Below are 13972 nucleotides of genomic sequence, written 5' to 3'. Positions count from 1 at the left end.
TCACCAACAAAACATTTCCCTTAGACCTCTATCGGAAATTCGTAAAACATTTTTTTTTTAATTTTATTCTCAAACACATCGAAAAATAAAAACAAATAGGGGCCCATGAGGTTTGTGGACATCCTCTTACTCTACGTCGTAATAATGCACTGCAATGTCCAAATCATTCTCAAGAACCACTAAATTGTGCAATACTCTTTTTATTTTTTATGATCAGACCTTTTTTGTCCTAGACTAGATATTTACGTACAAACGATAAGATTTTTGGAGTCCGTACGTTTGGCAAATTTTTGGTTTACGAGTGGATCTGAATTCAAGTGTACTTGGCACAATTACCAACAACTCCATAACCCGACAAAGCTTTGTCCTCCTTGGTACGATTACAACGTTTTCCTAACAAATCAAATTCGATTTTTCTACCCAATTAAATATATTTAACAAACGCTTCTTGATTTCGTTGCCTGAAGGATATTTGTTTTATTAATTATTTCCAGAAGATACATTATTATATATTATAGTTGTGCCTACGTTAGGTACGAAATTGTATCTGATAAAGAAACATTCAACCTTGGCATATCAAGAATTTCAATTTCGTCAATAAGTATTGCCCACCTCAAGACCAACAATTTGGGTATCGGGAGATCCATTCGTTCGTAGACTATTTTATCGACCGCAAACATTTTTGGGAATACATTTAATATACGAACAAATATTCAGTTGTAAAAGAACTTTGTATTGACCCTTTTAAATATAGACCCATTTAATTCAGATAGAAAGATGATTCAAATATGAGTACTACTAGCAGCTAACGTCGTGAATGAAGTACAAAATTATATTGTCGAGCTCGAACACATTGATGGTGAAATTTTGTTATGGTACTACTATTTAGAGGTGATTCTTCAACAACTAAGATATAAATAAAATATCGACTATGAGGGACCTACTTGTAGAACACGATAGTCTGCCAAAAATTCTAACTCGTGCTACTCTCTAAAACACCATATATCAAATCCAATTTACGATAGCGTACCATTTTAAATACTCTCTCTTAGCCGACTTAAATAACTAAGAGACAAAGATACCACCTCTTTGGCGCTTTTATCTCGAATTTCTTGAATATCTTGCTTTGTTCAATATTAATAAGAGTAATATTATTCATAGTCCTTCATTGTGGTAATCGCCCTAATGTGATATCTTATATGACGGCTCGTGATCTGATATATTAATGTGGTAGTTTTTTGTCACATATATCAAATCACTAACTATCACATTTGTGCTACTATGGATGACTACGGTAGTTAGTGAATGCAAATAGCATTATGCTATTAGTAATAATAATAATAAATATATTAGAAAATAAAGAAATGAAAAGTAAAAAATAGATTATGAGCAGTAACGGTTTACTATAAATAGTTAAATACCTCTATCATCCGTTTCATCCTTTGCAACTTAACAATTCTTCCGCTCGACCGTATAAAATATTCCAGAATTCTCCAGTTCTTTATATATATACACACATATCTACGATCATAATCTTCTCTCTCTCTCTGATACATACAAACAATTCTATTTCCTCCTCCTCTAAATTGATCAAGATTTTGTTGATATTGCATGGCAGTGAGTTTCCTGAATCGAGAAGTATCAGATTTGTGCCTTGGAAAGCCGGCGCTTAGGTGGATCAACGCGGACGCCACCGTCTCCGAAGCCTTGACGGCGCTGAAGAGATCTGAAGAGACCTATTTGAGCGTGTGGAAATGTTGTGCTGACGAGTCTTGCGTATGCCTGGGGAAGATTTGCACGGCGGATGTGATTTGCTTTCTTTGCAGAAAGGAGAATTTGGTCAATCCTTTTAAGGCTTTTGAGGCTACGGTTTCTGATATTTTGCCGAAAGGAGTTTTTGTTGTCAGGCATTTGGATCCTAAATCCAGGTTCGTATCTTTGTGTATTTTGTTTTTTTTAAAAGAAATCTTGTTAAATTTTTAGACGAAATGGTTATGATGTAGAAATGTTTTTTGATTTCTGCATATATTCCTTGTTTGACCTTAAATTTTAGATTAAAGATTCCCCTTTTCTTGAATTATAATGGTTTTATGGATAAATTAAATTGGGTGCTTAGAAAATATGTTGGGGAATTGTATACTTATTTTCTTGAATGCTATATGAGCAGGTTTTGATGTTTCTTCAAGTATGAATATGTTGGAGGTTTTTTTTTTTTTTTTTTGATCTTCCATTTCTTTGTACAGTCAACAATATAATTTAAATAAATGAGTTTGTTCTCCTTTTAATAGCCTAGATTTTGACAAGGTGATTTAACACATATTAGAATTGTTAGTATTCTCGTTGAAGACAGTCTATTTTTGAAAATGAACATATTGCTGATTTTGTGAAACGGTGAGCATGAGGAGTGCGTTGAATATGTAATTTGCCTCCGTTGGAAAGAATTAATTTGTAAATAGATAAAAATAAACAGGGGATAAGTTAATAATATTTGTAAATATTTTATAATTTGGCCAGATGGGTTTGATAATAATTTACAAATATAATCTATAGATAATTTATAATTTGTTCAGATGGGTTTGATAAATACAATTTTACCCGGAATGACTTGGACTTTTAGATGTGGCGTCCATTCAGTCAAGAATTTGGACAAATTCAGATATACGTGCAAGAAAGATTTTTCATGGGTAGCTTAATAAAGTTTTCTACGACCTTTGTGAATTAAATCATTTGTAAAATTTCTCAATTTACAAGAAAAACTGTTTTCTTGGGTTTTTGCTGCTAAATCGTTTAAGGTTTCTTTGGAAATCATTATGTGAGTCAATAGAAAAAATGTCTTGATCTTTCTTGTTTCTGTATATTTCAGCTTGTTGGAGGCAATAGATTGCATCCTTGAAGGGGCTCAGAACCTGGTGATACCCATTCAAAACCAGAAAAGCACATATTCAAGAAAGAAATTCCTCAACAAACCATCCTCATACTGTTGGATAACATCGGAAGACGTCATCCGGTTCCTTCTCAATTCTATCGGAATCTTCTCCCCGATCCCGACCTCAACTATTGAATCGCTGAATGTCATTGAACGAGACATCATGACCGTGCACTACCACGATCCTGCGATATCTGCATTGGATTACATTACTCGTGCTCTTGTGCAGCAAACGTTGGTTGCTGTTGTTGATGTTGAGAACAGAATAATAGGAGAAATTTCGCCCCTCTCTCTTGCTTGTTGTGATGAAACAGCTGCAGCAGCCATTGCTACTCTTTCGGCCGGTGATCTCATGTCGTACATGGATTACGGTGGTCCACCAGAGGATTTAGTCGAGATGGTGAAAATGAAGCTGGAAGAGAGAAATTTTGGGGCAATGTTGGAACTAGTGGAGGAATACGCTCATTCTACAGTGTCATCTTCGTCTTCTTGTTGTTCTTCCGAAGACGAGTTGGGTCCCGTGTCCAGTTCGGGGTCGAGTAGGCATGGCAAGGCAGGGCGGCATTTCCCTGCGAGGAGTTCCGAGACGATTTTGTGCAATCCAAGGAGTTCTTTAGTGGCTGTAATGATCCAAGCACTTGCACACAGAGTGAGCTGTATTTGGGTTGTGGGAGAGGATCATACTTTGGTTGGAGCTGTAACATTTGCCGGGATGTTGAAAGTCTTCCGGAGTGTCGCCAGAGATCATAAACCGGAGAGCGGGAATTTGTTTATGCAATAACAAATTCAACAGAATTAAACAGAATCATTTTATATTAAGTGCATGTTTGATATATGGATTTGATAGTATAATGAACAACATATTTAATACTATTCATTGCTATCAAATATTCCTGGAAAAAATGGCAAAAGTGATTATTGGAAGAAAGCTATCTTGATTGAATTTGAATAGAAAAGTGCCCAGTGGGGCTTTGCAGTGCAATTTTTTTCTTTTCTCTGCAGAATGTCTGGAATTTAATAATGTCATGTGTGATGGAAAGAATTGAAATATAGCCATTACAAGAATTGAAATATTGCATTGATTAACCTTACAAAGTTCTAGAGACGGGGCGGTGGGAATCCTCAAAGTTGGGGTTCAACCGTTATAGCAACAATTCAAGGTTTTGCCTCCTGGGACATAACTGAGTGATGCAAAGGATATGAATGAGGTTATCTCATGCCTTGTTGATAGTTGCAGTGTGGGGTTCGATTCCTGAGACATGGAATTTGACTCCTTGTAGGTGCAGTGTAAATACAGCTCTTGTTCCCTAGCATGTTGGAGCACATTCCATGATTTACCTCCCTCACAAAGTCCTAGAAACGGAGCGGTGGGAGCCCTCAAAGTTGGGGTTCAACCTTTATAGCAGCAATTCAAAGTTTTAAAATGTTTTTAAGGCGTTGCAAAGAGGTAGGGTCAAGCTCCAAGCCTAACGAGTTCTGCCGTGCATCGCGAAGACTTTTGTCGCTTTGTTTCTGCCTAGCTCAACGAGAATCGATGTCCTTGCGTGGACGTCTCACTCATAAGACTCCTTGCCATTCCATTGCCATTCCTCGCCATGATCGTTTTATTTTTTGCTTCTGTTTTTTTTATCTTCAAGAACTGACTAATAGTGCTATTCCTTTTGTCTTCCCTACGAGAGTATATATGGGCCATATGGGTAGTGGCCTTGAGATTATACGAATCACAGCTATGCCATGAGAGTGGGGATGGCCATTGATGGTCTTGTGCATCGATGAAGTCTAGATCTAATAATGTGTTTCCTTATTTTTAATATTATCTTAAGTATGTTTAACTTAAAAAATAAAATAAAAAGGCGAGCAACTTTTTACTCCTAGACTCACATTAGTCCTGTCTTTTAGCGCTTAAGACTGCACTAATCACGTTGGTGCTTGTCCTGCATCGTAAGGGGTAAACGATGGCCTTTTTAGTATCCTTTTCATATGTAAAGTGCTTTCTTCATATCTCTGTTTAGACTTCGCCTTTCTGTTACTTTTTAGAACATTGTATATATAATGCTACTAAGACGGACTACGTTAGCGGTGTAAAGTGAACTGCACGTCATTGTCCATATTCATGGAGAACCTCTATCGTCCACTCTCGTGAGAGGGTTTTTGTGGAAAGAATATGTGGTTTTCGTAGACTGAATGCCATAAATTTCATTGACATGTGCTCAAGTTAAGCACTCTTTGTCATTTGTTTGTTAGGAAGGGGACCAGAACTTTTCATTTGAGGAAATTAAACAAATGAAAACAATTGCTTGGTCCAATATTCAGTGCCGCGATATTTATATCCACCAATGATAGTAGAAATAAAACATGCAATAATGCCCCACGGACATAGCACACTGGTAAAGTAGGAGAGTTCTATACAGAGTATAGGAGGTTCGAATTTTCGCGGCATCTGGAAAGCAATTGTCCTGTGGAGGCAAAGTTATGGTGCATTTTATCGCCTCTTCGGAGGTCCTGTCCGCATGTCGTAAAGGGAGGTCTACTAGGAGCAGAATCGCATCCCGAATATCCTGTCCAAGTGTATATAAGATGTGACCGCATCTGGATTTACCTGAGTGGCGAACTAGGGGGAAAGCCCGCCACTCCTCAGGATTAGTCAAGCGAAACTTGGACACTTGAGTTATCAAAAAAAAATAATAATAAATAAATAAAAATAAAACATTCTATAAGTTTAAACTTAAATTCAAAGCATTTGTGTGGTTTAAGCCTATATGATTTAATGTCTTAAAAATCATTCCGTTTGTTAAGTTGTGGAACCTAATTTTTCTCATATATAGGTCGTTATTAGGGTGTATTTTTTTTTTTAATCATCAAAAAAGAGAAGATGACATATTCTCAAATTTATAAGGTTAATCTCAATAATTTCTTCTTATTATTATTATTTTGTATCTCTATTTTTTACTGTGATTTTATATCTCTTGATGGTATAGAATAAGAGTTTCTAATCTCTAAACACTTTATAACATGGCTTCATCCTCATAAGATAAAAAATGGTAAACAGAAAGCATCCACAATGATTTCATAGAAAAGACTACAACAATATTCTCATCAAATTGATAAGGATCACATCTATCTTAAATCATTTTCTTTCACATAAATATTTTTCTTAAAATGTGATAATGATGTTAAAAAATACTACTATTAAAATTCATAAGAATCATAATATGCTTATATAAACTAAGGAAAAGCTACCTCTTTAGAAAAGAAAATTGAAACGATAATATCTTATTTAGGGTAATGCTATCTAGCAAGTAATGCTTTGCATCAGTTTAGTTGGGAGTTGAGGCCTAGCTTTAATTGGTCAAAGAATCAAAATAGTTAACGGTGGAACCACATTGTCACCTAAAGCACAATTGATGTTAAGTAATATTACTCATTTATTATGATGATCACACTAATCCACCCTATTAAGTATTAATTACATTAATTTTAGATTTGGATTGGGGCTATAAATTGAACACAACTCACGGTACAAAATGTTGGAAAATTCCAACATATATGGGGCCACACATGTATATAAATCAAAATGTGTGTTGCTATCTTAAAGTTTTTAATCCATTAAAGTGATCCATCGAGTTTAATTTTGGACTTATTGGTATTAAGTGTTATGAGATTAAAGTGTAGAGACCGATTGTTGTTTTAAATTGATGAGGGGCCAATTTAAAACAAATAAAAGATGATAACTACATGCAGTTATTTATCATGAGGTCATGGTCCCCAACTGCACGTGAAAGTTTTTTCCAGATTCTCTGCATCTTCATCAACAGTGAGTTTTTCAAGAATTTCAAAGGAAATCACGTAACAGTTGGAAGATCATAACCCGAACAAAATCAATTACAATTTATGGATCAAGGTACGCTTCCGCTTTCATTATGTTCTCTTTGAATTCAACATGGATCAATTATGTGAAAGGATTGTATTTTGGATTATTAGTTCTTTTCAAAACTGGATTAAAATCTTACACAAAACTCCATCTTTATCTAATCAATGGCTTCACATAACTTGGTCATTTCGTATTAATTTTCTTGACCATTCTATCATTGTAATTCCTAATGAATGCAAGTAAATTTTATATGCCTCTCGATCATTGTAATTCTCTTCTTTCTTTTAATGTTGATTCTCATTTGTTGTCACTGTATTTCAATCATATTGTCATACATTAGAGAGTTGAAATAAGACGAATTGCTTTGCCTAGAATAATTGATTTAAGTTGTTTCAAAATTGATTATTTTTAGAGAGGATCTACTAATGGGAATTTATTTAGCTGTTTCAAAATCATCTGTCTCTTTATTCATCATGAAGGAATGTTCTTCATTGGCCAAAGCAAAAAACCCAACTTTTTTCATTTTTTTTTTGAAACAAAACCACATTTTGATTCTTGATAATCACTTATCAATCTCTCTCTCTCCCCTTCTAAATATATTTATTTTTTCAGTAGGTAATGACAGGATCCTGGTTGGAAACGTTAAAAGCAGCAAATTGTTCGTGGGAACTGTGAAGCAGGCATAGAGTGTTGGTGTTGCATGCTCAGTAGGCGATTCTGTTTACGAAGTAAACAAGAATTTGTTGATTCAGGGTGTCCAGCTGCTGCTTCTCTGCCCTCACAACCTCTCTCATCATAGCTTTATCAATTTCTGTGTGATAAATTATTTGGATTTCTATTATACTTGTACATAATTATTGCACATAGTGGTGTCCATAAATATGGTGTGGGATATATATAGCCCAATTATAAAAATTTCTTAATGAGATTTTAGTAATCAAACCGGTTACCAAGGAAAATTATATTAGAAAATTGTATTTACACAACAATTTTTATTATTGTACTGCATTTTAATTGCACTTAAAGTTTTCAACCTTTACTCATTGTAATATTTTTTGTGCTCAACTTTTTTGATCATGTTTTTATTTCCAACCTTTCATTAATTAGCACATATTATCTCTAATAACTAATTTCGTTTGAAGGGGAATGACATAAAATGACTTAAATATTCATTTTATTTTTAGAAAATCCATAAATATTAAAGTACGGTTATATATTTTCCTCTTTTCAAAGCATCCAAAACGGAATATTTTGGCATAAATTGTCATCAAGGATGAGATGTGCTATTTCATTTAATGAAAGATTAAAGATAAGAATTCGACATAGAATCAAGAACATAAATGCTACAATGATTAAAGGTTGAAAACCTTAAAATGCAATTAAATTATGGTCAATATAACTACCCTATATTAATTTCACCTTTTTATCTGCTATATAAGGAAAATAAATTAATGCTATAATAATTTCAACATCCTGTCTATTATTTAGGGGTAATTACATTAGTTTGGGACTTGGAATTGGGACTATAAATTGAACACAACTCATAGTTCTCTAATCAATGGCTTCATATAATTTTGGTCATTTCATTATATTGTTTGCAACCATTCTGTTCCTGTCACTCCTAATGAATGTGAGTCTACTTCATATGCCTTCTCCTTCTTTCTTCTAATTTTGATTCTAATATTCTTTTCATTGTATTTCCATCATGGTGTCATATAGCTTAGAGTGAGTTTGGCTAAGCTTAAAATTTGGCTTATTTTATGTTGTATAGCAAAATTAAAACTCTAAATGTGATATCTGGATATTTTAAAAAGATTGACAATAAATTGTTTCAAAATTGATTATTTTTTCTATCTATTTGAGAGGTGCTCTATAAATGGTAAATTCTTTAGTTGAGAATCATCAAATTTTAAAAAGGGTCAACAATTGTTTAATTTTTCTTCATTCATTTGAGGGTGTTCATAAATGGTAAATTCTTCAATTTAGAATCATCCGAAGTTGTTTCAAAATTGATCGTTTATCTCTCAAGCCATGAAGTATATTATCAAAAGTTTTGTGAAGAATTGTCTTCATTAACAAAAACAAAAAATCTTGTCCTTAACTATGAATTCGTCTAAAAATATTGTTAATGTACTTTAAAATGACGATCAAATTAAGTTTAATCACATTTGTATATTATTATTTCTATTGCTTATTTAAAAATACAATTGATAAATGAGTCTTTTTACTCTATCTTTAAAAAAATTTGGAGAGAAATCATAACTAGGAATAATTTATGTTAATTTGAGAACAAGTACGAGATGAAAAAAATTTGAGTCATAAATGTCATAATATGCGAAGGTTGTGAACTTTTTATGAAATTTAAATATAGTTTAATTATTAAAAATTATAGTGTGAAAATATTTAGCCTTACAATAATTGCTTAGGGAGTTTTGTTAATCCTATTTGTTAACTATAGTAAGTTACATTAGGAAATTATGGACACGTTACAATTTTTTTAACACCATATTTTAATTGACTAAGATCCTGAGTTTTTGCTTATTGTAAGTTTTATTTTCAATTTTTTCCGTTACATTTTTATTTTCAACTTTTGATTAATTAACAATTTTTTTATATGGCAACAATTTCCATCCAAAAACTCAATTGAGTGGGCTTAAAACGATTTTTTACGTCATATTAAAATATAAATAAATATGAAAGTTTAACAAAAAACATGTAAAGAAAATGATATATATTATTTATTTATTTATTTTGCAGAAATCATCATCAAAGACAAGAAATACTAATTTATGGAATATTGGAAGTACCAATTCATGAAATGTTCGAGATAATAATTCAATGAAAAAAAGTTAAAAAAGATGAGTGCTACTGTTAAAAAATGTTGAGGATCTTAAATGAAATTAAAATGTTACAACAAATAAAAATTTAGTGACAATACCCCTAATTACATTAATGTTAGGGAAATCATATTGACAATACATTTTTATTTTGTTCACCACTTTTTACTTAATTAAAAGTTCACAATCTTTGCTTATTGTCGCAATGATGTTCCTACATTTTTCTTCATCATTCTTATCCGTAACGTCCCATTAATTAGAACATCGAGTTCCAGTTATTAGTTTATGTCCAAATACTATGCTAACATACTGTGAAATGAAGGAAAAAATATGATTTTGCTCTTTGGCGTTTATCTTTTTTTATTTAAATATGTAATGAGCAAATAAGTCTACACACTCGCAAGTAATATTTTTTATGGAAATTGTCATGGGGAACAAGTTCTGATAATAATGAAAGGTTCATGGTTGGCCCTCAAAATTTCAAGGCCATAGGCGACTAAGTATTATGAAACTCTTAAACATGATATTTTACAATGGGTAATTAGCACAAAACATCATTACATTGCTATATTATTGTGCAAAACGTTCTTACCATTCATTTTTTTGCACTTTTACACTTATCTTCACCTTTTATTGCGAAAATAATCATTTTCATCAAATTTTTTGTGTAAAATGACAAATATACCCCCTACTTAAATAAAACAATAAAAAAGAAAAGAAAAGTTATAGAATAAATTGTAATCACACTCCCAAATTTTTTGAAAAAATGCAAATGAGTCCAAAAAAAATAATTAAAAGGGTAATTATATCTACATATTTCTGCTTATCCTACTTGAAATTCTTAAAAGCAGAAAACCAGAAGATGAAAAAATAAACATAGGTCCATGCATAAAGTTTAACTGTAGAGGAAACATAAGGTTGGTGTTGCGTGTACGATCCGCGATTATGTTTTCTCAATGAAGAAGAATGTGAAGCATCAGAGTGTACACCCGTTTCTTCTCTGGAGTCACCACCTCTCCCATGAAAGCTTTATCAATTTGTCTGCAACAAACTATTTGGATTTGAATAAAATGGTTGGTTTGAGTGATCTTTAAATTGAAGTATTAAATTATAATTGTTTTTTGTCATTTACTTGAAATTAGTTTTAAACTTACTCTTGGCCAGACTCGTTGTTTCTTAAGAAACGTAACATGTGCACAATTTCATAATTTGGAGTGGTTATTAACTTTGTTTTCTCTTAGGGTTCGTTTGATTGTAAAAATGGAATTTGGGCAGAAAAAATGAATTTCAGGGAATTGAATTGTCTAAAAATTATTTTTCTGGGAATTGTAAATTATTGTGTTTGATTGGTATAAGTTTCCACTTGGAAAATGTCAAAATGAAAGTATTTTTTGGTGTTCGTTTGATTTTGTTTTACATTAAAATTGTCAATTAAAGAGATTGAATTTACTAGTATTGAGAATAAAATTTGTTTCCATTGCCAAAAAAATCATCTATCTTTTGGTGTTCGTTTGACTTTGTTTTATATGGAAATTATCAATTAAAGAGAAATATTTTTTTATAATAATTCTTAGAATTTGTTTCCATTATCACAAAAAAATAATAATAAATAAAAAAAATCGCTACAGTAACCAAGAATTCTAATTCTCACCATTTTGGTGAGAATTCCAATTCTTTGATTTCATGGGAAATGTTGACGTGGCAAAAAAGTAGGAATTTCAATTTTAGGGAAAATTTTGGACAATCAAACATCCAAAAGTTGGAAATCCATTTTCCATGGAAAAAGTGGAGCAATCAAACATAGCCTTATAGTATGTCGAATAATTAAACTTTTATTACTTATGTGGAAAAAATCCATTTTCCATGGAAAAAGTGGAGCAATCAAACATAGCTTTATAGTATGTCGAATAATTAATTTTTTATTACTTATGTGGCTATATGCTTACCAGAACTTTATTGTCAATAAATTTGGAGTTCATTATAAAATAAAATAAAAGTTGATTATTTTCTTATTTGTTGTTTGGCAACCCCAATTTCTTTTTTCTCCAACTTATATATATTTAATTAATTAATTTCACTACTAACTTTTCGAAACAATAAAATAATACTATACCAAACATTCTGAGTGAGTAATGATATCTAGCTCCACCGGAATTGTAATATCAGTTTAGGTGGTGCTAATGTTGTATTAAATGATAAGTGAAATTGATAATTATTTTTTTCCCTCGTTTCAATTAAAGAATGCAAAATTTTTTTTTTTTATTATTTTTTTTTTGGCACATCCAGACATCCTCATCAAAGATGAGAAGTACTAATTCATGGAAGGTTGAAAATAAGAATTATATGAAATACTAGGTAGAAAACTGCTATAGAAATCATAATTAAAGACTAGAAGTTCTAATTCATGGAAGGTTGGAGACAATAATTTGAGAAAAAAATTAGGAAAATAAGCGATACAATGTGCATAGTTGATGACCTCAAGTTAAATTAAATTATTGAAATAAATAAAAATTATGGTACCAATATAACACACATTACTTTAATATTGACACTTTTTTATTTTGTTCGCCACTTTTTATTGTACGAAAAGTTCACGATCTTTTGCTTATTATAGCAATTATGTTCCCAATTTTTTTTTCTCTCACTTGTAATTACATCGAGTATGTGATGATGATTTATGTCCAAATACTCCGCCAGTATACTTTGAAATGAAGAAAAAATAATTATGTGGCATTTTTGAATTTATTTTTCTTATTTAAAATTTAATAGGCAAATAAGTCTATATGCACTCGTAAAGGACTTTATTTTTTAATGGAAATTGTCGTTAGGAATTGGATGTCATAATTAATGAAAGCTTCAAGGTTGGCCTTGAGAATTTTGAAACTCTAGCAGACTAATTATTATGAAGTACTTAAACATAATTTTTTTCGATCGTATCAATCCTTAAATATTTATAAAGATAATAATTTATATTTAAATGACGACTTTACACAATCTAAAAAATAGAGTAGTAAAATAAAACATCTCTCACAACTCGAGAGATTAAAAATTAGTGGTCGATAAATGAGTAATATTTCTAACGAGATTTATGGATAAAAAGCGATTTAAGTATTTATAAACATGAGCCAAACATAAGAGATCTTGCTAAGGGCATCACACAAAGAGCATTGAAATAGTCAAAGTGTATGAGAAATATTAAAATTCCAGAGCTAGTAAATAACAACAACAAAAATGCTGAACAAACAGGAATCAAAAATGGGGAAAAAATGGTGATTTGGTAGTCGGTGATTGAGTGTTTTTATGTGTCTTTTTTTTCCTGCAATTTTCAATGAAAAGCTTTCAAGTGTTATCTGAAAAAAAAAATTGTCATTAACTCTGACTTTGTAACATGATTGTAACAACGATCAACACATTGAAGTGAGCTTCAAATCATGCACTAACGAATCAAAGAAACATCATGGGCAAAGAAGTCCTTACGCAATATTAAGGACTTCTTTGATAAAAATTATCATCAAGAATAAGACGTGAAAATTAATGAAATATTGATAATAAGAGTACGACAAAACAAAAATGTTTAAACATAAATGCGACAATGAACGAAGATTATATGCCTTTAATGCAACTAACGGTTTATGCAACAATAAAAATTGGATTATGTTACGCGTACGTCAATGTATCCATAATGGCGAGGGGGATTCACTTCGAATAAGACATAATTTATCCCAAGTGGACCCCCCTCCATGTGAGGAGGGTGAACAACGCATTATGTACAAGTGACATATTTCATAAAAATTTGACGTGCAGTATCCTTTAATGCTATAGCAATTTCTTTACTAATAATCCTACATGTTATTTAGGGGAAAATACATTAATGAGAGAATTGGATTTGATGCTATAAATTGGTCACAACTCATAATACCGAAGACCATCCCTCTCTATTCAATGGCTTTATACAATTTTAGGAAAATACATTAATGAGAGAATTGGAATTGACGCTATAAATTGATCACGACTCATAATACCGAAAACCCTCCCTCTCTAATCATTGGCTTAACATAATTTTGGGAAAATACATTAATGAGATAATTGGATTTGACGCTATAAATTGGTCACAACTCATAATAATACCAAAAACCCTCCCCTCTCTAATCAATGGCTTCATATAATTTTGGTCATTTCATTATATTCTTTGTGACCATTTCGTCGCTGTTCATTCCTAATGACTGTAAGTAACTTTATTTGCCTTCTCCTTCTTTCTTCAAATTTTGATTTTTTTTCGATGTATTTCAATAATGTAGGAATATAGTTTAGATCATGTTTGGCAAATCTTAATAATTG

At 31.7% G+C, this 13972-nt stretch overlaps 1 protein-coding gene across 1 annotated transcript; it reads left to right on the top strand.

Moving 5' to 3' along the window:
- The first annotated feature begins 1425 nt into the window (after nucleotides 1–1425).
- Nucleotides 1426–3908, top strand: LOC111368740 (CBS domain-containing protein CBSX5-like). The gene is made up of 2 exons (XM_022990157.1): nucleotides 1426–1928; nucleotides 2864–3908. The coding sequence occupies exons 1-2, from the start codon at nucleotides 1612–1614 to the stop codon at nucleotides 3705–3707; spliced, it is 1161 nt and encodes a 386-aa protein (XP_022845925.1). The 5' UTR covers nucleotides 1426–1611; the 3' UTR covers nucleotides 3708–3908.
- The last annotated feature ends 10064 nt before the right edge of the window (nucleotides 3909–13972 follow it).

The sequence above is a fragment of the Olea europaea genome, chromosome 19 (genome assembly GCF_002742605.1).
Source record: "Olea europaea var. sylvestris chromosome 19, O_europaea_v1, whole genome shotgun sequence".
NCBI lineage: Eukaryota > Viridiplantae > Streptophyta > Magnoliopsida > Lamiales > Oleaceae > Olea > Olea europaea.
Note: the sequence above shows the minus strand (reverse complement) of the source record. Positions and strands in the feature narration are given on the sequence as shown.